Source organism: Petaurus breviceps, unplaced genomic scaffold (assembly GCF_028583685.1).
Source record: "Petaurus breviceps papuanus isolate PSGF00001 unplaced genomic scaffold, PetGlider_PUasm1.0 37, whole genome shotgun sequence".
NCBI classification, from domain to species: Eukaryota; Metazoa; Chordata; class Mammalia; order Diprotodontia; family Petauridae; genus Petaurus; species Petaurus breviceps.
The window spans coordinates 108,822,161-108,849,987 of NW_027186296.1; the positions used below are offsets into that span (position 1 = coordinate 108,822,161).

Below are 27,827 nucleotides of genomic sequence, written 5' to 3' on the forward strand. Positions count from 1 at the left end.
ATAAAGATATTGCTACTACTTACTTCTACCACTACCACCACCACCACTACAATTACTAATATCACCACCATCTATCAACCCTTGAATGTTACCAAATCTCCCCTTATAGCCACCAATTAAGCCAGTTTTAAATCTCCCATTGATGCTAAGGTTACTAGGATTACAAAACTCAGGTTCAAATTACTGGTGCCACAAAGTAACAAGAGGCGCACTACCTTCGCAAGGGATGTTGAAGCTGGTTACAAGTGCTCATCTTGGGTCTAAACTAGGGCAGTGGTTGTATGAATAATAAACAGGGAATGGATGCAAGAGATACTGTGGAGACACAAGTATCAAAATTTGGCAAGCCAACTGGGTATATAGGGTAAGGGATGTGGAAGAGCAGAGAATAATGCCAACATTATGAACCTAGGAGACTAGAAAGAAGGATAGGGCCACAAAAATAGGGAACTTCAGCATAGGGGAAGGTTTAGAGGAAAGGTAATGAAGTGTTTTAAATACACACAGTTTAAGATGTCAATGGAACACCCAATCTGAAATGTCTGATAGCTCAGGAGAGGATTTAGGGCTGGATATACAGATCTTGGAGTCAATTTTAGAAAAATGTTATTTAAAACCAAAGAAGTTAATGAGATCAACAAGTAAGACATTCTACAGAGAGAAGAAAGGCATATATACGAATGAAGAGTCAACAAGGGAGAAAGACAAGAAAGTCGGTAAAGTAGAAGAGGCAGGACCTCGTTGTGCTCCAAAAACACAGAGAATACAAGAGGAGGGGTCATGTTACAGAGTGGTCAAAAAGGATGAGGACTGAGAAAAGACCATCAGATTGGCACAGATCACTCACAATTTCCATGACACAAAGTTGAAAAGCACTCATACAAACAAAACTAATGCAACTAGGTAAAGAAGGGAAACAGGTAACTGGAGAAAAAAACATCTTTGAATCACATATCTCTGATAGGTGACTGGCAACTAAAACTATATTGGCAATACAAATACATAAGACCAAAAGCTATTAGTGGTCAAAGGAATGAACAAATAATTTTCAAAATAACAGTTAAAACATTAAACATCGAATGAAAAAAAGCTCCAAATCACTAATAAAACAAATACAAATCAAAATAACTGAGGTTTCATATTGGCAGAGATGATATAGTTGGAAAGGGAGTAGTCAGTTCTGGAGATTAGAGAGATACATGCATATTAAGGTGCTGCTGCTGGAGCTGTGAATTGGTTCAACCATTCCAAAAAACAAATGGAAATTATACAAATACAGTAACTAAAATATCTATACTCTTTGACCCAGAATATTCCTAATATTCAGAATATTAGGAATATTTCCTAAGAAAGTCAAAAACAAAAGCAAAGCCCTACTACATATGCCAAAATATTTAAATTGCAATTATTTTTAGTAGCAAAAAAATTGGGGGAAAAAAAGTAGATGTCCATCAAATGAGGAATTAAACATTAACATCAATTTAATGGATTATTATTACTGTGTTATAAGAAACTGCAAAGATAAAGAATGTAGAGACATTTGGGAAAGCTTAAAGTATGCACTGTAAGAAATAACAAATATAGGGGCGGCTAGGTGGCGCAGTGAATAGAGCACTGGTCCGGGAGTCAGGAAGACCTGAGTTCAAATCCTGCCTCAGACACTTAACACTTACTAGCCGCGTGACCTTGGGCAAGTCACTTACCCCAACTGCCCTACCTTCCCTGCTCCAAAAAGAAATTACAAATATCAGGAATCCAGAGCAGCATAGAAAGAAATAAGTGGAGCCAAGAATAAGTATATGCAATGACTAAAACAATGTAAATGGAAAGAAAAACTACACACACACAAAAACCTAAGTCAATGTTTCAAAATTTGAAATAGCAAGCATGGCTCAAAAAGAAGAGATCTGAGAAGACATCCACACTTTATCTCTTGGAATAGATGGGAGTTCCACAAGTGTGGTTCACTGCACATATTTTCAGACTTTTTTGATGTACTGATCAGGCTGAGTTTTTTTCTTATGTCTTTTAAATAAAGTACTTGTTATATAGGATGGTTCTTTGTAACAAGGTTGGGGAGATAGTGAGGGAAATTATGCTGATAGTTAAAAAAACATCAATTAAAACCTTATTTATACAATGACTATATTATAAATAGAAAGACCAATAATCAAAACAATGCTTATGAAATTATACTAACCAAGTTTGGTCCCAAAGAAGAGGAATTAAGAAAACTATGGATGTGGAACACTCCATAAAATGTCACACTTTTTCAATCTGTTGATTAGTTTTGCTCAACTGACTTTTTTCCCTCTTTTTTTAATTCTTTGTTATGGGAAAACTGATGTCTGGTAAAGAAAGGAAGGAGGCTTATATTGAGAAATGTAGGTGATACAAAAACAAAAATTTTAAATAAAAATTGATTTTAAAAATAGAGTAAGGTAAAGAATTCAATAAAGACAAAAGAAAGCAGTCAAGAGGCTTTATGAGGAACTAGGAACTATAAAAAGTTCGAAGTTTTCAATTGAGGGGGTAGGCAGGCTAATGATGTCACAGATAAATCTGAATATCCCCTTTCCCCCAAGCCTCAATCCTACATCACCAATTACCTACCGGACGTTTCCAACTCAATCTGGCCAAAACTGAACTGATTTACCTTTCACTCCCAAACTCTCCCCTCTTCCAAATTTCTCCTATTTCTCATAAACTCAGCATTATAACCTCACCCCCTCATTCCCCTTTGTTTCACAGATCCAATGGGTTGCAAAAATCTTGTTCCTTCTCTCTCCATCTCTCTCACACTGATCCCTTCTGTTTACTTAGAAAGCTACTGCCTTAGTTCAAGTCCTGGATCATTTTAACAGTCTTCTAAATCTCAGGTGGGGCCTGCTTTTTGTAAGGCCCACAAAGCTAATAATGGTTTACATTTTTAAATACAATAAAAGCCTATTTTAAAATGTAAAAACAATTCTTGGCTCCTGAACAAACCAAAGAACGCAGTCTGCTGACCCCTGATCTAAACGGTCTCCCTTCCTGAGGTCTCTCCCACTCCAGTCCATCCTATACACTATTGCCAAAGTATAGATCTAATAACCATGTCACTGTTAAAACTCAAACAACTACAAGAGTTCCCAATTACCTACAGGATAACATAAAACCCTTTTTGTGGCTTTTAAAGCCTTAAACCAGTGATGTCAAACACAAATAGAAATAGTGGCCACTAATCTCTAGGCTAAGGATCCCTGTGGACACATACAGATCTAGTTTAAAAATGTGATATCTACATGTTGTATTTTTATTTACTTTGTTAAGTATTTCCCCACTGTGTTTTAATCTGGTTACAATGCATCTGGTCCTGTGGGGAGCATGTTTGAAACCTCTGCCCTACAGATCTGACCCCAACCTATCTTTTCAGTCTTACTGGACATTACTCTTGCTCCTAACCTCTCCTTCCTCACACAGAACATTTTGGATTGCCATCTTCCAGCATACCTTTGCACTGCCATATCCCACACCATATTCCTTCTTTATCTCCAGCTCTTCCTTCAAAACACAGCTTAAGCATCACCTTCTATAGGAAACCCTTCTGGATCTCCCAAATGCCAGTGTGCCCCTCCCTCCCAAGTCACCTTGTATTTACTTAGTATTTAAATCTATAAAAATTTACTCATGTACTTGTCGGTCAATAAGAACTTAGTAAGAGTCTACTATGTGCCAGGCACTATGCTAAGCATTGGGATATGAAGAAAAGAAAAAGACAGCCCCTCCTCTCAAGTCTAAGGGGGAGACAACATGCAAACAACTATGGACAAACTATGTCTTTCCTCATTAGAAGGTTAAGGTCTCCAGTGCTTACCACAATGCCTCATAAAAGCTTGATCTGTTAGGTTTTTAATAAATCTTTCAGAACCTAAAGCTCACCACATTATACAAATTTTTGTATAAAACTATTCAGACTACAAAGACCTTACTTGGCAAGACCTTCTAGGACCGCTGGCAGAAGAGGTGACCTCTGGGCTTTCTTCAGTATTCTAAAGTAGGTTACAAACACCATGTTCAGCGTCTCGGTGTGCTATGAGAAGAACCCAAAAAAAGTCAGCAAAACTTCATTTCCTTCCCCGTTACTGAGACTATACATTGAAAACTTATTTTTTCTTTCTTTAAAATAATCTTCTGATCTTTGACAAAGTAGAATGAAACTAGACACCATTAATCCACACAAAGCTCATGTCAGGAACAAGTTAAACTTGGAAGTTTCATATAAAAAACTCTGCCATTGTAATGGACTTTTAACTACCATCACACTTTAAAACAGATGGTCCCACTGCTCACCAGTTTCATCTTTTTTTCGGTACTCTCTGAAGCCTCTGCTTCCCGAAGTTCTCGTTCTAGTTTCTCCTCTGCTTTTTTCCACTGAAAATGGAGGGAAATAAAATATAACACATCAACAAAATAATTTCTAATTAAAAGTTGTCTCTTAAAAGTCGAGGAACCTCCACTGGCTTACCACAATTTCTGGATCTAAAGATCAATCAACAAACATTTATTATTATTATCTTTTTAATCGACATTGTATATCCTTATTGAAAGTTGACAAGCGTCACAGTTAAATACAGGGGCCAGTTAAATATTATGGGCCAGAACAGTGCTAAGTACCAGAGACCATTCATTCTGTGGCTCTTGCCCTCTGAAAGCATAACTTCTAACATGGGAAAGAAGAGGCTCATATCTTGACACAGACAGGATACAAAGTTACCTCATAAGAGAAGGCATAGGCAGCTGGCGGAACCAGGAAAGGGGACTATGGGAAAGACAGACTGGAGTGGGAAGAAACTTGAGACAGAGAAACAAAATTAGAATAGTCCAGTTAAGAGAAAATTAAGACTCTGAGTTTAGAATGGTGGTTGTGTAAGTGGAGAGAAGGGGAAATATGTGTATGTATGTATACACACACATACACATATACACATGTATATGTGCATGCATAAATCATATATGCACATACACATGTCTGTCTATTTACACACACCCATACCCATATGCATCCATGGTATCTCCCCAGCTAAACTGTTAGCTCCTTGGAAGCAAGGGCCATGTAAACTAGTCTTCCCATTTCTGGCCCCCCAGCAGTTTCCAGCCCAAAGGAGGCTTTTAACAAAAGCTTCCTGACTGACTGACTGCCTAACAATGCCTATGAGCTGATCTGACAAAGTACCTGCCTATAAGAACTTAATTAAGTTAAACTGAAATTTGAAATTCTTCAAATCTTAGATTTTTCTGTAATTACACAAGTCAAATGTAACCAATAAAGGAAAAGAAAAGAAATCAGACCTTCCTTTGCATTCTTGAAAGAGATTTTCTCTTCTCCTTGTAAGACATGAACTTTTTTGGTGCATTAATGTCTTCTGTATCCTTCTTCACTTCTATTTCTTTGATTCTTAGATACAGGAATGATTTTAACAACTAATGATTAAAAAAAAACAAAATATGTTGCAGAAAATCTGACAGCAAAAGAAACACTGTACCAAGAATCATTTTAAACATTCTTCCCCTATAACATTGTCACTTTTATCTTCAATTTGAAACTTTTTCTCACTTCCCATGACAGTCTTTTTTGTGAAACATCAGGTAAAAGGGTGTGGGGAAGGGGAATGAGAAGATGAGAGTGATTAGATGATTTGAACGGTAGCAGACTGGAAAAAGTTATCTGTGGGAAGCTTAGTTTTTTTTTAATAAACCCATTTACAAGATGCCAAACACTGCTGATCAACAATTCCCTACCTCACGTTTATTCCTATACATTCTCAATAAAAATGTTCTTGGAAACTTAGGCAGCATTGTCAAGTTAAGGGTAATGTTTGTTTTATTAATGAGTCACCAGAAGTAAGAACTACACTGATACTTCATATCTAAGTACTGCAAAAGTAATTTGGAATCCAAAATCTAAAAAGCCAAGTGGTTTAAAGCCCTACTCTTTCTTCTGGAAAAACCATACAAAGCAAAAGGCAACAATGCCAGGAACAAACAATCATGAACCTCAGTAGCTATTCTAAAATACAAACTTCTAAATATATAAAGAGCATTTTTGATCAGAGGAATATCTAATTAGACTTCTCAATGAGAAGATCTAAAAGCATAAACTCTGCCCTTGAACTCACTGTGAAATATGAGATAAAAAGAACCCTGAAAACTTTAAAGTGTTATATACATGTCACTTATCAGCAAGTCAGAGATTCATTATCTATAAATTATTTTAAATTTTAAGTTCAGAGGAAAAAACCGTAAGTGAAATAATATTAAACCAAGGAAGTATCAGTTTATAGGATTTAGAGCCAGAAAGGACCTTCAAGGTCATTTACCCAACCCCCTCATATTCTGGAGATAAGGAAACTGATGTTCTGGCAGGTACTGTAATGACACACCAGAAGTGCTGGAATTCAAAGCTAGTTCTTTTTAAATTCAGTGCTCTTAAGAATGTATTACAGGGGTGGCCAGGTAGCACAGCAGGTAAGAGCACCGGCTCCAGTGTTGAGAAGACCTGGAGATCGAATCCCGGGCTCAGACACTTAGCACCCACCCAGAAACACCTGGCCGTGTAACCTTGAGCAAGTTACTTAACCCCAATTGCTTAGGGGCGGCCAGGTGGCTCAGCAAGTAAGAGTACCGGCTCCAGTGTTGGGACGACCTGCAGATCGAATCCCGGGCTCAGACACTCAGCACCACACCCAGAAATAACTGGCCGTGTAACCTTGAACAAGTTACTTAACCCCGATTGCTTAAAAATAAAAAAAAAAAGAATGTATTACAATGCCTTCTCCTGACTGTTGACCACTACTATAATTCCCTTATTAAAAAGGTCTAAATTTATGTTCATTCCTAGTTAAAAAAAAAACCTCTCATTTTCTATCCAGAATCAAGACTCAGAATTCTCTCTCACTAGACGTGTAGAAGGCAGTACAGTGCAGTGAAGAGAAGGCTGCTCTCGGTATCAGGAAGATAGAGTCAAGTCACATCATCCCATCTACCTTGTCATTTAGCTTCTCAGTGCTGCAAGCAGCCAAAAGGTAGAACTGCATTGGTGACAAGAGTTTCCTATAACCATGAAATTACAAATCCAGAAACCTCACCTCCAAAAAGTTTAAGTACAACTGCAATGGCCTGTAATTTATCAGGGAGAATAGGGTAGAAGGGTTATTGTAATGACAAAATACACTTCTGCATCCAGAACATGAATCGGAGCAAGAAAGAAAATAAATCTCTACCTCTGGTCTAACAACATAATTTTGACTCTTCACAAAACCAGATATCACTTTAACAACACCAAGAGAGGCATGGCCCAGTTTATCTTGTTTAAAGAGCTTCTGTACTGCCTCACAACACATTTCAGAAATCTGAAACACAAAGCACAGTACAACAAATTACATGCAATTAAATTTGAAGGGAATCAGTTAGCTTGGAAAAGAAATCTTTGCAGAAAATTTCTCTGCTAAAGATCTCATGTCCAAGATAGATAAGAACTGATTCTAATTCATAAAACAAGATCCATTCCCCAAAAGATAAACAGTAAGTGGATATGGACAGGTAGTTTTCAAAGGAAGAAATTCAAGTTATCAACAATCATGTGAAAAAATGCTATAAATTACGAATTTTAAAAATGCAAATCAAAACAACTCTAGGGTTCCACTTCAGACCAATAAGATTAATAAAAAGGAGCACCAGCCCTGGAGTCAGGAGGACCTGAGTTCAAATATGGCCTCAGACACTTGACACACACTTACTAGCCATGTGACCTTAGGCAAGTCACTTAACTTCAATTGCCCTGCCCTCTCCCCTCCAAAAAAGCGAAAGATTAACAAAAAGAACAAAAAAAAGAAAACAAAGGCTGGAGGAGCTGCAGAAACAGATATATTAATATACACTGTTGGTGAAGCTGTGATATGGTCCAGCTATTCTGGAGAGCAATTTGCAACTATATCCAAACTGTGACCTTTGATTCAGTAGCTACTATTAAATCTATAATCCAAAGAGAGCAAAAGAAAAAGAAAGGAATCTGTGTATACCAAAATACTTTTGGTAACTTTTTTGTTTTTTGGTGACAAAAGACTGCAAGCTAAAAGGGTTATCATCTAGTGGGGAATGGTTAAATTTGTGTATATGAAAGTAATGCAATATTACTGAGATATATGAAATGAAAAAAGGGAAGCTTTCAGAATGAAACATGGGAGGACTTCTATGAACTGGTATAAAATAAAGTGAAAAGAACAAAGGAACCAATTTATAACATCAATGTAAAGACAAATATCTATGAAGAACTTAAGAACATTGATCAAAAGCTACAATCATGATTCCAAAGATGAGCATGCCAATCTTTTGACAGAATTGGGATAGACTTAGGACATAGAATGAAACACACATTTTTGGATGTCGCCAAAATAAGGTTATTTAGCTTGACCACCGATATTTATTTCAAGTTTCCCCCTCCCTCACTAGGGGAGGCATTGAAAGGGATGGAGATAAGGCTGACACCATTACCCAGCCCACCCCCCAAAAAAAGAAAGAAAAAAGTGCCAATGAAGCATGATTTTTAATTCAGAGAAGAGAAGAAAAGGAAAGAAAGAGTCATGGGGAAGCAGGGTATCTTTGAAAGGTATGTGTTGAATTTATTTTGTTTTTTAAAAATTTAAACTGTAGATAACAAAGGTTCGCAATTTCACGTATAATCTTCTATCTATATATGTGGAAGTACTCATTTTAGTGTTAGCATCACAATAAAAAGAATTTAAAACAAAAAGAAAAACTGAACTCTCATGCAAAAAAAAGAAGCTTTGTAAAGAAATGATACATGAAATTTTCTTGATAGTTTTGCTAATTTTTTTTAATCTAACCTGGAAAGAAACATTACTAGGAATAGGAACAGAGATAAGATAATAATCATCTTGGTGATTCTAGAATAATTTTGTTTTTAAACATTTTATAACAAAATGAACATTAGAAATACATACCAGTTTTGACTTGTCATTCATAAGAGGGACAACCAACACAATGATGTTATTGTGGAAGTTGAAATGAGGGAGTGCTACCAAAAGCTCACACAAGCTCTTCACAGCAACCTCTGCCAGACCTTTATATGCCTTTAAGGAGACAACATTACTTTTCTTCAGTTTTCTTTGCTTCCAGTCTAATCAAAAGACAACTTTGGTTATTGAATTTACCTGTTACTCAAAACCCAGAAAAGTCATAATGTTTCCCTACAAAGTGGGGAAGTACCCCCAATCAGAATTTGTATTCAAATACACTATGTGGCAAATTAGATCGTTCGGCATCTCTTCAAGTTCCTCTTTCAGTACACATATGGGAGTGTTTAAAGATTTAGAAATGTCATTCAATCTCAATACGTTCTACGATATTTCTCATGAGAGTATTCTTAGCTTTTATGTCAATTCTAAGAGGCAAATTTTATTTTTTTGATAGTACTTGTTTTTTCTTAATTAGTAACTTTTTATTTCTGTCCTTTTCCTTCATTCATAATCACTTCCCAATACACATACACATTCCAAGCCCTCCCACCCACATAACAGAGTAAAATGTAGATAAAACCTGATAAAGCTACAATATATACAACTCTGCACACATAATGTATCACTCACCTCTTCAAGAGAAAGATATATTTCCTCTTTTCTGAGAGATAAATTTTAATAAATGGAAATAACTTGCATCATAGTCTTCTATCTACACAATCAAATTAAATAAGAATGCCAAATCTTTAGAAACCCTAGATATCAAGCTGATATATAAATGTCAACTACTTTAAAAGACAATATTAGCAGCAGTAAAGTACCCCTAGTTACCTTCCACTTAAAATGTCACATTCAGAATGTGGCTGGAGTTCAGTCTAATTCAATGCTTACATCCACTTTTATGAAGTCCCTTTCAGGTCCTCCCCTACTTATACCTCCCACAGAACCTCAGTAAGGACCTACTTTTTGAAGAACACTGTGCTCAACACTACATTTACACTAGTCTGCCCCTTTTCCTTTGAAACCTTGCAGTACAAGAGGTCATTTCATAGTGCAAGTCAACAAGACTCACATTCCCTACTCCCAAATAAACAAGGCTTGCTGGCCAAGAGATGAATCCAGTACAGAATTCAAATGTGCAAAGTTAAACTAACAGACAAAGATGGTCATGTCTGCTTCCTTTCCTCATCAATGCCCCCCTCAAGGGCACTAATTTGTAGTGAAATTCTCAAGAATTTATTATAAACATTTATGGTTAAAGTAATTCTTCTTTCTTCCTGAAACAAAATAACTGAGCAAATTCCAACCAAAAACAGTTAAATCATTTTACCTTTAATTATTTGTTCCAGATTTTCCAAATAAAATTTATATTGGCTTACTAGGCCTTCTTCAAATTCTCTAAGTTTCTGGGTTTCTTTTCGGACCTGTAAGAAGACAAAAATTCACTTTACAAAGTCAAAGTATTGCAAACTGAAAAAACCACAACTAAAACACAAATGTCAAAATTGAGGCTTTTGTAAAAATACATAAATAATCTTTTTCCAAATTAAGAAGCATTATTTTACATTGTATGGCACTTCTCTATACACTTATGGAGTGTTTTCTTCATGACAGCATGGAAACATGCATTGCATGTATTATTATCATCCTAAAAAAGGGTAGCATTATTCAGCTAATAAGTGATAGAGCCAGAACTACAATCATGTTTTTTAGTTCAGAGCCTTCCCTCCATACTACATTATAATAAAAACTGTCTTTTACAGTTGGTACACATCTGGAGATCATAAACATATGGTTTAAACAGCCAGCAAACATGGCAACCCCTATAATAGACCATAATATTCCATTATTCACAAACTGTAAGAACCATAAATGCTTTTTAACATATGCTTGGTTTAAAGCCCCTTTATGCTGATAATGACAAAGATCTAATACTGTATTAATGACCTTTAAAATTCTTTTACAGAAACATCCAAAACTTGCAAGCTATAGGGCAAAATGAAGAGCATAATGAGTGTCCCCCTTTACCAACTCTCCTCTCAATTTCAACCTCTAATATGTCTTCACTCTCTCAAATGGCTACAAGTTTGGATATAAGATATATTTTATGACATTTGCTTTTACTTTCAAGAGTAAGGTACTGCAATAAGAAAGGAAAAATATTTGAAACACTGGCTTTAGAAATAAAAGGGTGAAATATTATTTTTAGATAACATAAATGTGGTAAAGAGAAATCTTGCCACTTTGACCAAAAACTTAATGTAAATATTAAGTCACAGGACACAACATCAACCCCAAAACATGTTCATTTTTATTTACGAGTAATAAAGATAAGAAGTAACAAACCCCACTAATAAGAAATAAATTGTAAATTAGCCACAGAGACCCTGTATAAGAACTATAAATCTAAGACAGACTAAAGTACCTAAAAAAAGTTGAAGGATATTCAATGTTCATGGATGGGTTGGATTAATATAGTAAAATGAAAGACAACAGGGACTTTAGTAAATAAAAACTGGAAAAAAATTGCATTTGGGAATATTGGTTAGTAACTGGCAAAGTTATACATGGACCCAGATCTTATACCAAATAATCCAGTAAATCCCAGCTAGATCAGAGACCAACCAAAACAAAAAACAAAGCCTGCTAGAAATAATGAATGAAAATTTATCAGTTATGAGATTTGGCAATTTTTTTTTAATTCAACAAATAAAAAGAATTGTTGGGAACAAGAGAGGTATACTTGATTATATTACATTAAAATACACTTTTTCAGGGCAGCCAGGTGGCACAGTAAGAGCGCCGGCCCCCATCATCAGGATACCCGGGATTGGTTCCGGCCTCAGATACTTGGCACCCACACAAAATAACTGGCTATGTAACTTTGAGCAAGTTACTTAACCCCAATTGCTTTAAAAAAAAATACACTTTTTGCATAGGAAAAAAGAAATTCAATTAAAAGAAAAAGAACAGCAGTAAGGGAAAATATTTACAGTAATTATGAATAGTAAAAAGCTGGCATCTAAAATGTAGAAGGGATCCATCCCCAACAGATAAGCAGAGTATGTAAGCAATTTTCTTTCTTTTTTTTTTTTTAAAAGAAATTGGGGTTAAGTAACTTGCTCAAGGTTACATGGCCAGTTTTTTTTTTGTGTGCGTGTGGGTGTTAAGTGTCTGAGGCTGGAACCGATCCCAGGTCCTCCCAACTCCAGGGCCGGCACTGTACTCACTACGCCACCTAGCCACCCCTAGCAATTTTCAAAAGAAATGCTACATTAAAACAATCACTAATGGTAAAAGAAATAAAACTTTAGACAATTTTTTTTTGCTTTTTGGAGGGCAACTGGGGTTGAGTGATTTGCCCAAGGTCACATGGCTAGTTTTTTTGTGTGTTAAGTGTCTGAGGCTCGATGTGAACTCAGGTCCTCCTGACTCCAAGGCTGGTGCTCTATTCAATGTGCCACCTAGCTGCCCCGACTTCAAACAATTTTGAGGTTTCCTCCTCACAAACTGGCAAAGATGACAAAAGATATCAACTGACAATGAAAGGGTTATGAAGAATCCAGGGACAATAATTTCCAGATAACATAATTGTGAAATGGTCCAGTTGTTCTTGTACTTATGCAAGAAAAGTGACTGAACTGTCTACATCCTACATTCAGTGATTTCATTATTCAGCATATATTGCCAAGAAAAAGACACAGCAACCTTCTTTAGGTAAGTCAATTGGTTATGGAAATACTTAAAAAAAAAGTTATGGCATGTGAATGTAATAGAATACTACTGTGCAGTAAGAAAGAATGGATATAAAGAATTCAGAGAAACATGAAAATTTTTATGAAGTGGTACAGTTAAATAAATAGATCCAAGATAATAACATACACAAAGACCACAAAAATGTAAATGAAAATATCACTAAAGGGAAATTGGGCTCTGAGTTTTAGAAAAATCCACAAAGCTTGAGCTTGGACTGGGCTCCTCCTCAGGGATGACTCTCCTATCCTCTACCTTGTTAAAGTTAGGGGTGATGTGGTTTCCAAGGGGAAACCAAAGTGGAGGAATCCTAACTGAGGTGGTTTTGTTTTTCTGGCAGCTGGGTCCTTTATAGCAATTAACTTTCTTTAATTGCCAGAAGGGTATGATCATCCACACCTGAAGGTCCACCCATCTTCCTAGCTTTGCCAATTGTGACATTCCCAAACATCCAGAACTCCTGCTTTCCTGCATCTCAATAAAAGGGAGTTTTCTCATACTTTCAAGGCTTCTGGCTTTTTGAGTGACATAGCCAGCATGACCCACTTTACTAACTGTTTATACAGCACTGTTAATAAACTGTTATCCTGCCCTAGAGTAAAGTCAGTCTTAGCCTGCCTTTGTTGCAATTTCCTCACCACAGATTCTTTATAAACCACACATGTGACAGATTAGTTTGGAAAGTTTGTACCAATACCTTGGATGCCTTTTCTGTTTCTGTCAGAGGTCGAATTTTGTAGGAAGGAGTAATGTCTTTAAATAACTCCATCAGGGAAACCATCACCAATTTTCGTACAATAACAGCTACACCAGGATCCTGTTCCATAAGCATGGCACGCAATTCTTTCAACTTCTTAATCTGTTAAAAGAATAACTTGTGGAATGATAAAATAGATCACAACAAAGTCAGAGCAGCAAGCACTAGGAGACAAAGCCTAAAATCAAGGACTAAAATGGAATTTATCACAGTGCTACACAAAGAATCATACTGACAATGGAAGTCTGAAAGCCTAAATGTCAAAGATTTACAAGAGAACATCACTTAGGTGACAGATGTGATCCTGAAAGGTTCTTTGTAAACTACCTTTTTGTAAACTGAATCATACTTTAAAGGTAAGGCATTTAAGGTTTGCTATTAAAAGAACATCATAAAGCAAACAATTATGTATTATAAAAAACACAAGGTTTGGTAGACCACTGCCTGGAAACTAGAAGCTTCAAGTGGTGGTGCCACACTTTTTATCTGTGTCCCATAACCTGAGGTTCATGTTCCCTAATGATAAAATGACAGTGATAATATTTACACAACCTACTTCATGTGCTTATTATGAAGAATAGTGTTTTGTAAACAAAAGTATTCAGCTATGATATTTTTATTAATGTACCTACTTTGGAAGTTTGGGGGCTATATGTTGGGTTATCTTAAAGTATGACCTAACCCTGGTCCTCCTGTACAATACATTAAATTCAGGTGTTCATCAACTATCCAGTATACCCAATCGGAGAATCAAATAAACAAACAAACAAAAAATGGCCTTTAAATAATCAGTTAAGGGGTGGCTAGGTGGCCCAGTGAATAGAGTACAGGCCCTGGAATCAGGAGGACCTGAGTTCAAATCCATCCTCAGACACTTAACACAAAATTAGCTGTGTGACCTTGGGCAAGTCACTTAACCCCAACTGCCCTACCTTCCCCCCTCCAAAAAGCAAAAAAAAAAAAAAAAAAAAAAAAAAAATCAGGTAAGTATCTATTAAGCCTTTACTATATACTATATGCCCAGAGCCATTCAATCTGGCAGAGCTTAGAGCCAAACTCTGGTTTCTTGACATCTGTGTCCACAGTTCTTTCTCTCACACCATACATCACCCCTAATAAGGACAAGTTAATATTATTTTACATTTTATTTGTAGGACAAGACAGACTGAAAACATTCAGGGTTTGCCAGCAGCTCTTTAACAAACAGTCTCAAAGAGTTTAACACTACCTACATTGGACTCTGGATCAGATAAGATGGCAGATGCCAAGGCAGCAATGTGTATTTTTTTTTCCTGTAGTTTCCTCCGCCTTTCAATTATATATTCTTCTGTAGTTAGCTTTGGCATGGGATCCTCAGTAATCACTGAAACAAAATAATATTCATTAGAAGGAAACTGGCTTGATCTAGTGAAAAAGAATTACAGAATAGTATTAAAGAAATACAGTGTTAATACTTACAAGTATACATGGTACCCAAGCTAAGCTAAGACATTACTATCTAACAAAACTCCCAGCCAAGAGAATGAAGAGGAAAACATGATTTGTAATTACTCTATCTTCTGTTCATATGTAAAGGCATACTTCCAAACAACTTTTAAAACATTTGAAAACAAATGAGTCTGTTCTCTTAAGCATTTTAATCACTCTACCAGCACACTAGTTATTTTAAGGTCCAATCCAGAAATGGAGAACTTGCAAGCCTCGAGGCCACATGTGGCCCTCTTAGGTACTCAAGTGTGGCCCTCTGACCGAACCCAAACTTTACAGAACAAATCTGTCTGAATATCTAACATGTAAAGTCAAAGGGTTGCACCTGAAGACCTTGAGAGCCACATGTGGCCTCGAGGCTGCAGGTTCCCTACCCCTGGTTCAATCCTCTAAAAATGTCAACTAAAGTTCCAAAATAAATATTCACATATTCCTGAATGGTTTGAGCACAATTTTTACAAAATAAAATCAGTTTGAATTCAATCAACCAGCATTTATCAAGCACCCAATACTACTAATGGTATGCTAGAGCCAACACATACAAGCTACTATTAAATTTGCAGAATTCAATGAGCAGTTACACCAGAAATGGTATTTGTTGTCAATCACAGCAGTGTATTTTCAATGCATTACACTCTCTATTTTAAATGAATATAGCTACAATAATAAATATTTGAAAGCAAATTTAATTGCATTTTGTTCTCATAGGGCTAACTGAATGCTGGGGGAAAAAAACTGAAATAGCTATGAAGTTGCTAGAAAAATCTCCTAAACTCATTTGACAAATCATTATCTGCAATTATCATTTGATAATTTTATACCTGAAATGAAACAAGTGAATCATTTTAAAATATTTTTGGATAAAATGTATGCTATTTTCCATAAATATGATGAAAATTAGGCCAAGATAGAAACTGTCAAGAATATGAAATTGAAATTATTAAAACTGGTCAAGTGTACTCAGTCTGAGATAGGCAGCATATAGCTTATGAATTGCTATTGATGTATGTATGGCACTGCATCAGAAATGCATTTTTTTCATTCTTCTTATTCTGGTTTGTCAAAGAAATTAATGAACAACTTCTTTCAAGACTCTGCTTTACTGATTGACATTCTTAAAGAATCTTCATTATTTTAAACTACAGTGAAGTCAGGATAATATTCAGAAAACTCAAAAATAAATGCATCATAAGAGCTTTGGAAAACAAAGTTTGCTACTGGAAAGCACGAATCTTAAGATGAAGATTTAATTAAGTCAGATGAAGAAATTCCATTCAGTAAAAATTAAAAATGTAATGCTCTTCCAAAGAAGGTTACTAGAAAATATAATTCGATATGAACTTACATCTTTTACCAAACAGAAATAATGATTGAAGTATGATTTATTAGAACTACGTACTTGAACTTGTGAAGAACTAACTTCTCCATTGATAACTGGTTTAAAAAAATTGTAGCATATAAGTAGAAATTCAAAACAAATGATTTGAATGTTTTTCAGAATTTTGTAAATAATATAGAATCAAAAATGTTTCAATCCTTGCAACTATACAAAAAGGTAAAAAGATTGCACTATTGCAATTGTGTTAAAGCTGAAAGAGGTTTGAATTTAATGAATATAATTCATAGGAGAGTGAGAAAGTTTTAACAGTACATCACCTATTTATATGTAAAGACAAAAAAATTTATTTGGAAAGAGCAGACTGGAATGCAACTCTATTAGTCAAATAATGACTGGGATGCAACTCTATTAGTCAAATAATGACTGAAATGTAAACACAGGCTAGTTATATATACAAAAATTCGGCAAAAATAAATAACAAGGGGCAGCTAAGTGGTGCAGTGGATAAAGCATTGGACCTGAAGTCAAGAGGACCTGAGATCAAATGCGGCCTTAGACACTTACTAGCTGTGAGACCCTGGGCAAGTCACTTAACCCTGAATGTCTCCAAAAATAATAATAATAAAATAAATTACAGTATTTGGCAAGAAATGGCTCTAAAGAATGTATAATAAAGCATACTGTATATTACTATTATTTGTAAACTGAATGCTATACATCCTTTATGGAAAGAGTTAAAATAAAGTTATATAGACACATACTTGTATACATAAATTTTTGGTTTTGTTTTTTCCAGAGTTGGCTGTTAAACCTTCACCAGCTCAGCAATGCATCTACATGCCAGGCTGTGAGCTAAGAGCAAGGTATATAAAGACAAAAAAACCTGGAACAACTCCTGGCCTCGAAGAACTTTACAGCCTCTCTGCACAGGGGAGAAAACAGGCACATATATAACATATACAAAACAGATACAAAAGCACTGGGAGGGGGAAGCCACTAGCTGCTGGGGATAGGGTAAATCAGGAAAAACTTCATGAAGGTGCCAGTGCTTGAGCCGAGCCTTGAAAGAAACTAGAGAACTCTAAGAAGCAAGAGGGTACAAAGGGAATCCATTCCAGATATGGGAAATAGCCAGTACAAAAGCATGTGGACAAGACATGGCAGTGCTGTGTGTGAGGATTGTTGTTGTTCAGTTATTTTACTTGTGTCTGACTCTGTGACCCAATTTGAGGTTTCTTGGCAAAGATACTGGAGTGGTTTGCCATTTCCTTCTCCAGCTCATTTTACAGATGAGGAAACTGAGGTATACAGGGTGAAGTGACTTGTCCAGGGTCACACAATAAGTGTCTAAGGCCAGATTTGAACTCAGAACGATGTGTTCCTGAATCCAGGTCCAGCACTCTATCCACTGCACCATCAAGCTGCCTTTCTCTCTGTGAGGAACAGAAAGATATTTTGTCTGAACTACAGCATGTATGAAAATAATATCTAATAAGGCTGGAAAATAAGGAGGAGGCCAGCTTGTGAAGGGCTTTAAAAGCCAGTTTATATTTACAATAACAATAGCTAGCATTTACATAGCACTTAAAGGTTTTGCAAGGAATTTTACAAATCTCATTTGATCTTCACAACACCATATAGAAAGTGCCATTATTCACATTTCACAGATGGAAAAAAAGGAGATTAAGCGAGGTTAAATGCATGACCCAGTAACAGAGCTAGGCATAGTCTGAGGAAGCCTATTCTCCAAAGAGATCAAAGAAAGAGGAAAAAGACCCATATAGTTTCTTGTGCCCATATGGCACAAATTTTTGTAGTGGCAAAGAACTGGAAACTAAAGGGGTTGTGCCCATCAATTGTAGAATGGCTGAACAAATGATGGTATTATGAAAATAACGGAGAATGCAGAGAAAAAGAGAAAAAAGGGCCCAAGACAGAGCTTTAGGGCATACCCTCAGTTAGGGGACGTGACACAGATCATGATCCAAAAGTGGGCACAGAGTTTGGAGAGAGCTAAAACCCAATATTCTATTTTCTGAAATGGGCACATACAAAAAATTATTCCTTTAAGAGGAACTGAAATTCTTAAACTTTGTAGTATCCACAACAATCATTTTAAGGTCAAAAAGGAATACACAAACTATGCAATTCCTAAACTTCATTTGTAGTTCTCCCTCCAGGTTAAAAAACAAACAAAAATGACATTTCCAGAAAGTCTGACAGATGCAGACTCAAAAATGAGTTTTATCTAGCCCTGGAAGACCAAGAGCAAAAAGTGAAAAAGTTCAAGATGTTTAAATAATTAGACATTTTAAATTGATGAAAACTGTTTCAAGCCTTGCAATGACTAACACTCCTGAAATAGTGACTCGTTCCAGATTGTAACAAATTTTAAAACTCACTGTGATACTTCCTGCTGGCACTTGAAATGTGTTTCAATCAACTAAATACAAAAAGTCATTCCATTACCTTCCTCAAATGCCATTTCTTCTTGCTCTTCCTCTTCATTTGTGTTAATATTGACAACTGCATATTAAAAATAGATTGTTAGTAACTCCATCTTATCAAAAGCAATTGATACTCAATTGTTCAATTGTTAGTTTACCTGGCTTCTCTCTGGTCTGTGGAATAATACCACACTTATCTTTGATGGGAAGTAGGTGAATCACTTCTTTTTCTGGCTCAGTTTGTAGTCGTCTTGGTACTTTCTCGTATTTGTCTATTATGCTCTCCTGCTTCCGTTTCTTGACATGAACAGGCTCACTGCATTTTGGCAAATATCACATGTTAAAAGGAAATAGTTCTTTTCTTTTAGTAAGGGAAAAATAAGATACCACTGATGTTAATTATTAAATATTCCTAAGCACAAAGTCTGCCCTTGACTTTTCCTGTTTTGAATCAAATTTTCAGTCCTAGGCAATCATGTACTAAATACTGAGACCTCAATCAAAGTGTGGGACAGCACCCCAAATTCCCTGGCATTATGTCCAGCTCTTTTCCATGCCTCCACTTGTTCTCCTTCTGCCTGTCCTGCTCCATCACTTCCTTGACCCGACCTAAAAAGGGCATTCTACCCCTCCCTTACCCCATTTCCACTCTCGAATCTGCCCATTCCAATTGAACATAAGTGTGCACTAAGCAAAATTCAGTTTATTGTGCTTTAGTTACCTTTAGCAATTAAATTTAGATGCGGCTATTTTCACAACTACTATACACAACGCTATATATTTTGTCCTTCTAGGCTCATAAATAATCCCATTTTTTTTCTGTATTACAATGCTCTGAACATTCCAAAAGAAATACTTACCTAGAAGAAAGATCTCTAGTTAAAAACGATGGCATTTGACCTAAATCTTTCAGTAACTGCAAGTCGTCTTCATCCATCATGTCCAAAGGAAGGGCTTCTTCTTCTTCCTCCTCTGTTCTTTGAGCTACCTCAAAGGTATCAGAAGCAGAAATTAGTTACTGTGGAGATAAAGCTCTTTGCAATTTTGCGACTAGAATAAAAATTTTCTGACTAAATCCACAGTCTGCCCTATGGGTGGGAAAATATATAGATATTTGATCAAAATTTTCATTTCTCTACTTTCCTCTTATTTAATTCTCTATCATATAAAGAATGTAAAGTAGGATGACAACACCATTAGAAGAATTCTGCACAGGATGACAATGGAAAATGTATAAAAAAAGTTACAGGTAGTGGGAAGGAAAACAAGCTTTAAAAGTTTGGCAAGAAATACAATGAAAATGACAGTTTAGCCTTCAGACAGGAACTTAGCCTGGGAGCTCCCTCACTTAGCCCAGCACCCAGCATAGAGCAGGCACTTAATGATCACTGATGACCTGAAGACAGTGGAGGCCCCAAGGGTATTTAAGGATCAGACTAGGAAGACAGATGAAAAATGGAAGAGACTGCCAAAACCACTAAAACAATGTTATCTGTATGAGTAGCAGCAGAACCACCACCAATTGTATTCATATGCCAAGCCTTGACTAATGACACAGGAACTTTTAGAACCAATTCTTTTCACCATCAAGGAAGGACAAAGGAACTGGAAATGATGACTCTCCCATTGTGACCCCAACATGATGCTCAAGGAAGCATAAACACAAATAGAGAAAACAAATGAGAAAAGGATCCCAAATATATAGGAAGCGATGTCATCCTGGAGGTAACCATTCTGAGGATTCTGGGAAATTGATTTTCAAGGGATTTAAAAGTTAACAAATGCTTAGAAAAATCATGGAACTTCTTTCCAACATAAACAAAATGATCAAAAAGTATCCATAACTACTTAACCATATGCTGACTTTCCCATGTCTATAAGCTCCCTTATAAGACTAATATACACATGTATTCAGAACATTCTTGAAAATACAAGCAACAGGTAGGTTTAACAATTGATATTCCACAGAAAACATCGTTAAATATACACAACTGACTTAAAAGTACAGAGAATACAAGGTACCACTGTTTATTGTTTAACAATAAAAAGCATTTGATTCCATAAAGCAAAACACCACCTTAAAAACTCTCCTGGAAGAAGCTATATTCCACTGATTATTAAAATCATGTGAGTATACTTGCAACATACATCAAATACAACTTTGACAACTACACAATTGCTAAAAACAAGGAGGCACAAAACAAGCAGACAATTCCTCAGAGATCTGATACAGTAATGGAAGAAGTCCAACACACAGGCCAACAAGGAATACTTTATATAGATGGCAAGGTTTTCAGATGTTCGTATTTTCAGATTACTTTGAGATGACTGCTAAAAACTTTAGAACACTGGTGGGGGATTGCAGGTTCCCTGCAGCCTCGAGGCTACCCATGGCCCTCTTGGTCCTCAAGTGCAGCCCTTTGACTAAACCCAAACTTAACTGTGAAGTCTGGATTCAGTCAAAGGACTGCACCTGAGGACCTAGAGGGCCACGTGAGGCCTCAAGGAGGCTCCCCATCCTTGCTTTAGAACATTGCAAACCTTCCTAAATTAACTCAAGAGTTCAGTCACACTATTATTCAGAATATTATGTGCAGCTGGATAGACAGCTTATAGAGTTGTCTCATCAACACACTTAATGAGGACAGACTGCAGGCAGACAAAAGCTGAGCCCAAAAATGAATAGGAGGTTGGACTATATTTGGTAAACTGCAGAGTGCTTTTAATGACCCCAAATGTCTCCCTAAACCACCTCTTTGTCAATATTATACTAATAACATAGGTCTGGAAGTCATGGAACACCACAATCATCAGAGAATTGAAGGTGCAGGTCATCCCAAGAGCAATAAAGAGGCATGTTGTGGTCATGAGCCAACCGCAGCATATTACCAATAAAAAAACTGCGCAGAAGTGGCACAAAAAGATATCTGAGAGATTAGAAGAAAAGGAAAGAGGTCTATCATATGGCAAGAACAAAAGATAACTGTGTGCTCTAGTAGCACCCACAGTGTCAGGAAACCTAAAAGAAGGCCCAGGCAGACTGGGTAGAGCCCTATGGAGGGCTTACAGTAAAACATGAAAAAGAATGTCATAGGATGAATGAGAAAGGAGAGATGAGTTACAATTTACATCTCTGAAGGAATTATCCAGACTGATGATGATGAGACTCACAGAATTACTGAAGAACATAAAAGTATACAGGACAATTCACTCAGAAATAACTTCTTAGGTATAAATTAGCTTTAAGTTTATTTCTTTGTGTTTCCTAGTGCTATTTCACCTAGACCCTGGAAGCCTGAAAGAATATTTTCGTTGTGTAATTACAGTATTTGAAAAGTAAAAATTTACACAAGGATTGTGCATTTGTGTTTAGGAGCCCTGAGAGTATCTGGGAAGAGGGGGGAATGGTGGAACATAAAAAAACTTAAATAGGACATGTTGCCATTGTGATTGTTTTTTGTTAAGTTGTTTTGGGTTTTTTTTTTGCTTTTTGGAGGGGGAAAGGAGGGCATTTGGAGTTAAGTGACTTGCCCAAGGTCACACAACTAGTAAGTGTTTAAGTATTGGGAGTCTGGATTAGAACTGAGGTTCTCCTGACTCCAGGGCTGGTGCTCTATTCACTATGCCCCCTAACTACCCCTTTTGTTAACCTTTTAATCCCACACTTCTATTCATATCCATTGTTTTCAGGCCCTGCTACTGCTATCTCCCTTGCTTCCAATCTTTTCCAATCCTTGGAAAAGAACACTGGTGACCAAAATTGAAAGGAGATGGGAAGTAGTAGTCACATCCTTATTGTCAGGCAGAAAAACTGACAGCAAAACAAATTTAAGTGAATATAGTAGTCTGAGAACACAATAAAGAATACATCTGCAGTAGATATAACTATACAAATATGTGTAACATACATATACACATGCATATATTGGACTATGTACTCTAAGAACTGTTCATACCACCAACCCATTTGGAACACCTTACAATAAATTAGCACGTGATTTTATTATTACTATACTTACCTCTAAGTATTTGCTTTCCATCCTCCAATGGAACAGGTTTCTTGGATACAACATCTTTCACAGCTTGTCTAAGTTTCCTTTGTTCTTTTCGGTATTTCTTGGCAGTACTTTGCTGTTTATATTGTTTATTTTTTAACTTGTTGTCAAGTTTGACTTTACTAGTTTTCAGAAGTTTCCTAAAGCTCGGGGCCCGTTTTTTGCTTTTTCGCTAGAAAACAAAAGAATGATTACTACATGCTCAAGTTTACTTAAAGAAGATTTCATTTTTAAAGCTGGAATTTTCTGGGGGGTTTTTTTAATTAAGTAATGGTTTTCATCAGAGTGGTTCTCTTTTAAACACCCAATATCTATGGTTTTCATACAAAAGAGGTAGAGGAAAACAGTATAGCTATGGAATAGTATGGTGTATTGGGAAGAACAGGGAGTCATCTTCAAGCATTTACTAGTTGTGTGATCCTAAGCAAATCACATAACTTCAATGGGCCTGAGCTTCCTCATTTATAAAATAAGAGATAATAATAGCAGCTTCCTTTCAGAGTTGTTGGAAGGATCAAATGAGGGAATGGATAACAGGAATTTTTGCAAACCTTATAGGACTATGCAAATACAATTTGGGAAGGGATTAAGTGCCTTGGAATAGCACCAAAAATACTTAGAGATCACTCAGTAAATCTACAGCCCTTTCCCCTCTTTTATCTTTCTCCCTTGTCTTAAACATGATGCACATGGCAAAACACTGTTTAGCTTTTCATGTTCTAATACTTACCTTTCTTTTTTTCTTTTTGGAGGGGGAAGGCAGGGCAACTGGGGTTGACTTTACCAGTCACAGGCTAGTCAGTGTTAAGTGTTTGAGACTGGATTTGAACTCAGATCCCCCTGAGTACAGGTGCTCTAATCAATAAGCCACCTAATGGCGGCCATGTTCTAATACTTAGGAACCAATTACTGATTACTATCCTAACAAATGCCATTTAAATTCATTTTCCAACTTACACATCACCTCGGGTCTGCTAGATGTGTCCTCCTCCCTCAAGTCTCTTATCAATCCTCCACTCAGCAGAAAAAATGAGTGTCCTTAGAAGTGCAACCTGCCCTGTCATACCGCTGCTCCCCCCAAGCCCAGAAGCAGCTGGGCGTCCCAGTGGATAGAGAACTGGGCCTGCAGACGCAGCAACATCCCTCCCAGGGCTGCGGTCTGAATCAGAAAGGCAACATTTGTAAAGCTCTTCTCTCAGCCCCTGGCACGCTTGCTTCCTGTATCTCCAGAGCTGAGCACGCTGTCAGTACCTGGCATGTAGCAGGAGCCTAGTAAACGCTTGTTTCACAGTGCCTGGCACAAAGTAGGAGCTTAATAAACACGTACTGGGGGTACAAGTCTGTGACGCGAGAGGGGCTGCGCTCCTTACCGCCACTTTACAGATGAGAAAACCAATGACTCCCAGACCCTGCCTGCGCCCCAGCCCCAAGGCTCCAGGCCGGTACTCCTCCTCGCGTAGGTTCGCTCGGACAGACCTGGCCTGGCCTCCTCCCATCTTGGTAAGCTCCGGAAGCCGCGCCAGGGCCCGAGCTCGTGCTCTTGTACTTACCGCCTTCATCCTTAGGCCTCTCCGCAGCGCCGCGCGCCGCAGCCTCTCTGGGCTCTTTTGTGGGTACCGTAGAGAAGGATTCTAGTACCCAGAAAACACACGTGGGATCGCAAGAGAGAATGCCATCTGAAAACCGGAAGATTCGCCGGCGCGACCTCAGGTCACAACGCGGTACTTCCTTCCCGGGGCCACGCCCACAACCAGAAATGGCGTAAAGGATGAGGCGCCCACTTCCGCAACTGAGGGGGACATGCGCACCCTACAGATGGCGGCTAGCATAGAGGCCGTGGGATTGGCGGAGGGGGAAGGGTGGAAACGCGAAGGTGCAGCGCATGCGCTTGGGCAACAGGGAATCCTCCTCGGCCAGGACATCCCGGAAATACCGTGACTTCCATTGCTAAGGTCCCGGGGGGGCGGGGCGGCCCCAGAGGAGGGGCCCGCCTCCCCACAGTCACTCCTCCACTATCTGATGATTGTGACTTTGTCCGTGAGGTGGGAGAAGCGAGCGAGCCTTCACCCCTTCTCCCCACAGCTGAACAACGGAAGGTGGTAGAGCATGAGGGGCTCCGGGATGTCGCCGTCTGAGTGCCCGAGCCCAGTGCGTGAGGAGCGCGTCCTCGGGACTTCGCCCGGGCTTGGGAAGCGCTTCCATCGCCTCCCAGCGTGCGCTTCAGCTGCGGCATCAGTGGTTTGAGCAGCCCCGGCCCAGTAGTAAGACCCTGGGAGGGCTCGAAGGCGGAGGGGGTGGCGCGTCACCCGGGCCTGGGGACTTCAGGAAGTGCTTAAACCGGAATGCGGAAACGTCCCGTCCACAGGCACTTCCGTGTAATCCATTTCTGTATGTTAACATAACGGACTCTTCAATTTCAGGGTTTCAGTGGGGGGTGGGATTTCAATGTAGTTTTCTTTTTAATCTGTGTATTTTATGTTACAGGCAGGTAGGTGGCACAATGGCTAGAGCCCCAGGCCCAAAGTCAGGAAGGCTCACCCTCTTGAGTTCAGTCTAGCCTCAGACACTGACAAGCTGTGTGACCCTGGGCATGTCACTTCACCCTGTCTGCCTCAGTTTCCTCATCTGTAAAATGACCTGGAGAAGGGAATAGCAAACCCCTCCAGTGTCTTTGCCAGGAAAAACCCAAATGGGGTCAATGAAGAGTCTGACAGACTGAACCACAACTACATTTTAGGTTGTGCATTTAAAAACTTTTTTTGAGAAAAGGTGTATAAGCTCCACCAGACTTCCAAAGGGGTTTTTGTAACACAAAAAAAAGTTAAGGAACTGTGTGGAAAACACGGTTCAGAGTGGAAGGGGGAATCCCTGCATTCATAGAGCTTAGATTTTAGTTAGGGGAATAAAACACAGATCACTGGTATAACAAATACAGTGTCCCAGAAGTCCTAGTGATGAGGTGCAGGCTCTGGGAACCCCCTTGAGCTCTGACTAAATTGTCCCATGTGATGAGGCATTTGCATGAGGCCTATTAAGCCTTACATTGTGGTTGGGCCCAGACCTCTGTATTAGCCTAGCCCACCATTGTCTATAGTCTCCAGGTAGCATCCTGCAGCTTCCCACCCTTAATCACTCATTTACTTCATTAACTCCTCCTCTAGACCACCCCTAGATTCCTCCCACAACCTTCTATATATAAGACCCCCATCTTGTCTCCACATGGTGCGAGAGCACCATAGAATTTTCTAGCACAGACTTGCTCTGTGTCCAGTACAAGCAAACTTTTAATAAACTTTGCTTTTCTTTGGCTAAGAGAAGATTTGAGTCAAATTCATTCTGCAGGACCCGGCATGTTAGTATTTTGGGGTCTCGAGCACCCTTAACCTCTTCATTTTTATGTCACTCATAGACCTCATCTTCATTGCAGTTTTTTTTTTATATATATATATATTTTTAAGCAGTCGGGGTTAAGTAACTTGCTCAAGGTTACACGGCCAGGTGTTTCTGGGTGGATGCTAAGTGTCTGAGCCCAGGATTCGATCTCCAGGTCTTCTCAACACTGGAGCCGGTGCTCTTACTTGCTGTGCTACCTGGCCGCCCCTTCAGTGCAGTTTTAAACCTTAATAGCTTTAAATAAAATAGCCAAAGAATTCTTCCTTCCATAAAAACTGCATTAAGACTTTTGGAATACCCAGTTAACCCTAGATGAAAAACAAAATATTAGTTAAGTATCAGGGAAATGATGTTACAAGCTGGGAGGATAAGGGAAGTTTTAGGTAGAGTTATTAAATAGGTGAAGTCTTATTAAGTATTGGTCTGGAAATACAAACAAGCAAGCCTGATGGGCACTTCCCTCAAGTAGCTTATATATTAATGGAAGAAAGATAAATCTGCTAGAAGGTTTTTCTGAATCCTCCCAGGGCCAGTGCCTACCCTCATGGTTACCTTCCACAAACTATATTGCATAGCAATGTCACCTATAGGTAGCATGAGGGTGTCTGTGGCTTAAGGAGAGGCAGAGTAAACCTCTCTAGCTTCTTTTCCCTTCACCTGTCTCCAAAGACTTTAATTCCTGCCAAGGGGAGAAGGAGAGAGGAAGAACTTTTCTTCATTGCCCCATATTTGTCCCTGGCCCTCGTGTAGACTAGGGGCAGTGATCTCTACCAATGAGGAGAGCATCCCACAACAAACAGTATTGTTTGTGGCTCCAGTTATATAGCAACTCTTTGAACATTGTCACCCCCATTAGAATGTGTGCTCCTTGAGAGAAGGAACCCTCTTTTTGTTTTTGTATCCCTAGCACTTAACACAGAACTTGGCAAATAGTAGTTGCTTAATAAATGCAGCTGATCGACAAAACGACCGTCTTGTGGATGAGAGGTTAAACATATTTGTCTTGGGAGAACACTAGGTATAAGGAAAGACTTCCAAACTATTAGAGCTATCCCAAAGTGGAATGGGCTGCTTTGGAAACTAGTGGGTCCTCTTTAACCTGGGGTCTATTTTTAAAATCTGTACATACTGCCTCCATTAATCAGACATGAATTTAAAGAAAGAGTTAAAGCCATCCCCCCCAACTTTCTAGTAGGGCAAGATGGATTTCTATACCCCAGTGCCTATAAATCTTATTTCCCAGTTGCATGTAAACAAAATTTTTAACATTTTTTTAAAAACTTTGATTTCCAAATGTTTAAAAAAATATATTATTATTTTTTTTAACATGCAACTGGGAAATAAGATATACAGGCACTGGAGTATAGAGATCCATCTTGCCCTACTTGAAAGTCGGTGGGGAGATGGGAGAGGATATAGGAGAGAGTAGATTAGGGGAGGGGGTATACAGTGGGATCACTGTTTTGGGGTGGTGGGTAGGAGAAAGACTGGGAGAAAATTTGTAACTCAAAAACCCTTGGAAATGAATGATGTAAACTAAAAATAAACATAAAATTTAATTTAAAAAATTAAAAAATT

At 38.0% G+C, this 27,827-nt stretch overlaps 1 protein-coding gene across 2 annotated transcripts in view; it reads right to left on the bottom strand.

Moving 5' to 3' along the window:
* The window catches only part of NOC3L (NOC3 like DNA replication regulator), a 43,630-nt gene extending 16,678 nt beyond the window's left edge, over positions 1–26,952 (bottom strand). The window contains exons 1-13 of one of the 2 annotated variants that reach the window (XR_011170403.1): positions 24,407–26,951; positions 22,821–23,028; positions 19,662–19,785; positions 18,960–19,117; positions 18,824–18,880; positions 14,760–14,890; positions 13,468–13,629; positions 10,348–10,441; positions 9,003–9,178; positions 7,263–7,391; positions 5,332–5,463; positions 4,333–4,413; positions 3,972–4,072 (exon numbers count right to left, since the gene is read on the bottom strand). Coding sequence is in view for 1 of the 2 variants with exons in the window: in XM_069099273.1 (XP_068955374.1) it covers positions 3,972–4,072; positions 4,333–4,413; positions 5,332–5,463; positions 7,263–7,391; positions 9,003–9,178; positions 10,348–10,441; positions 13,468–13,629; positions 14,760–14,890; positions 18,824–18,880; positions 18,960–19,117; positions 19,662–19,785; positions 22,821–23,028; positions 24,407–24,415 (1,562 nt within the window). In the remaining variant the exon portion in view is untranslated. Of the gene's footprint in view, positions 1–3,971; positions 4,073–4,332; positions 4,414–5,331; positions 5,464–7,262; positions 7,392–9,002; positions 9,179–10,347; positions 10,442–13,467; positions 13,630–14,759; positions 14,891–18,823; positions 18,881–18,959; positions 19,118–19,661; positions 19,786–22,820; positions 23,029–24,406 lie in introns of both variants that reach the window. The other variant, XM_069099273.1, reaches the window with a different exon arrangement.
* Between the last annotated feature and the right edge of the window lie 875 nt (positions 26,953–27,827).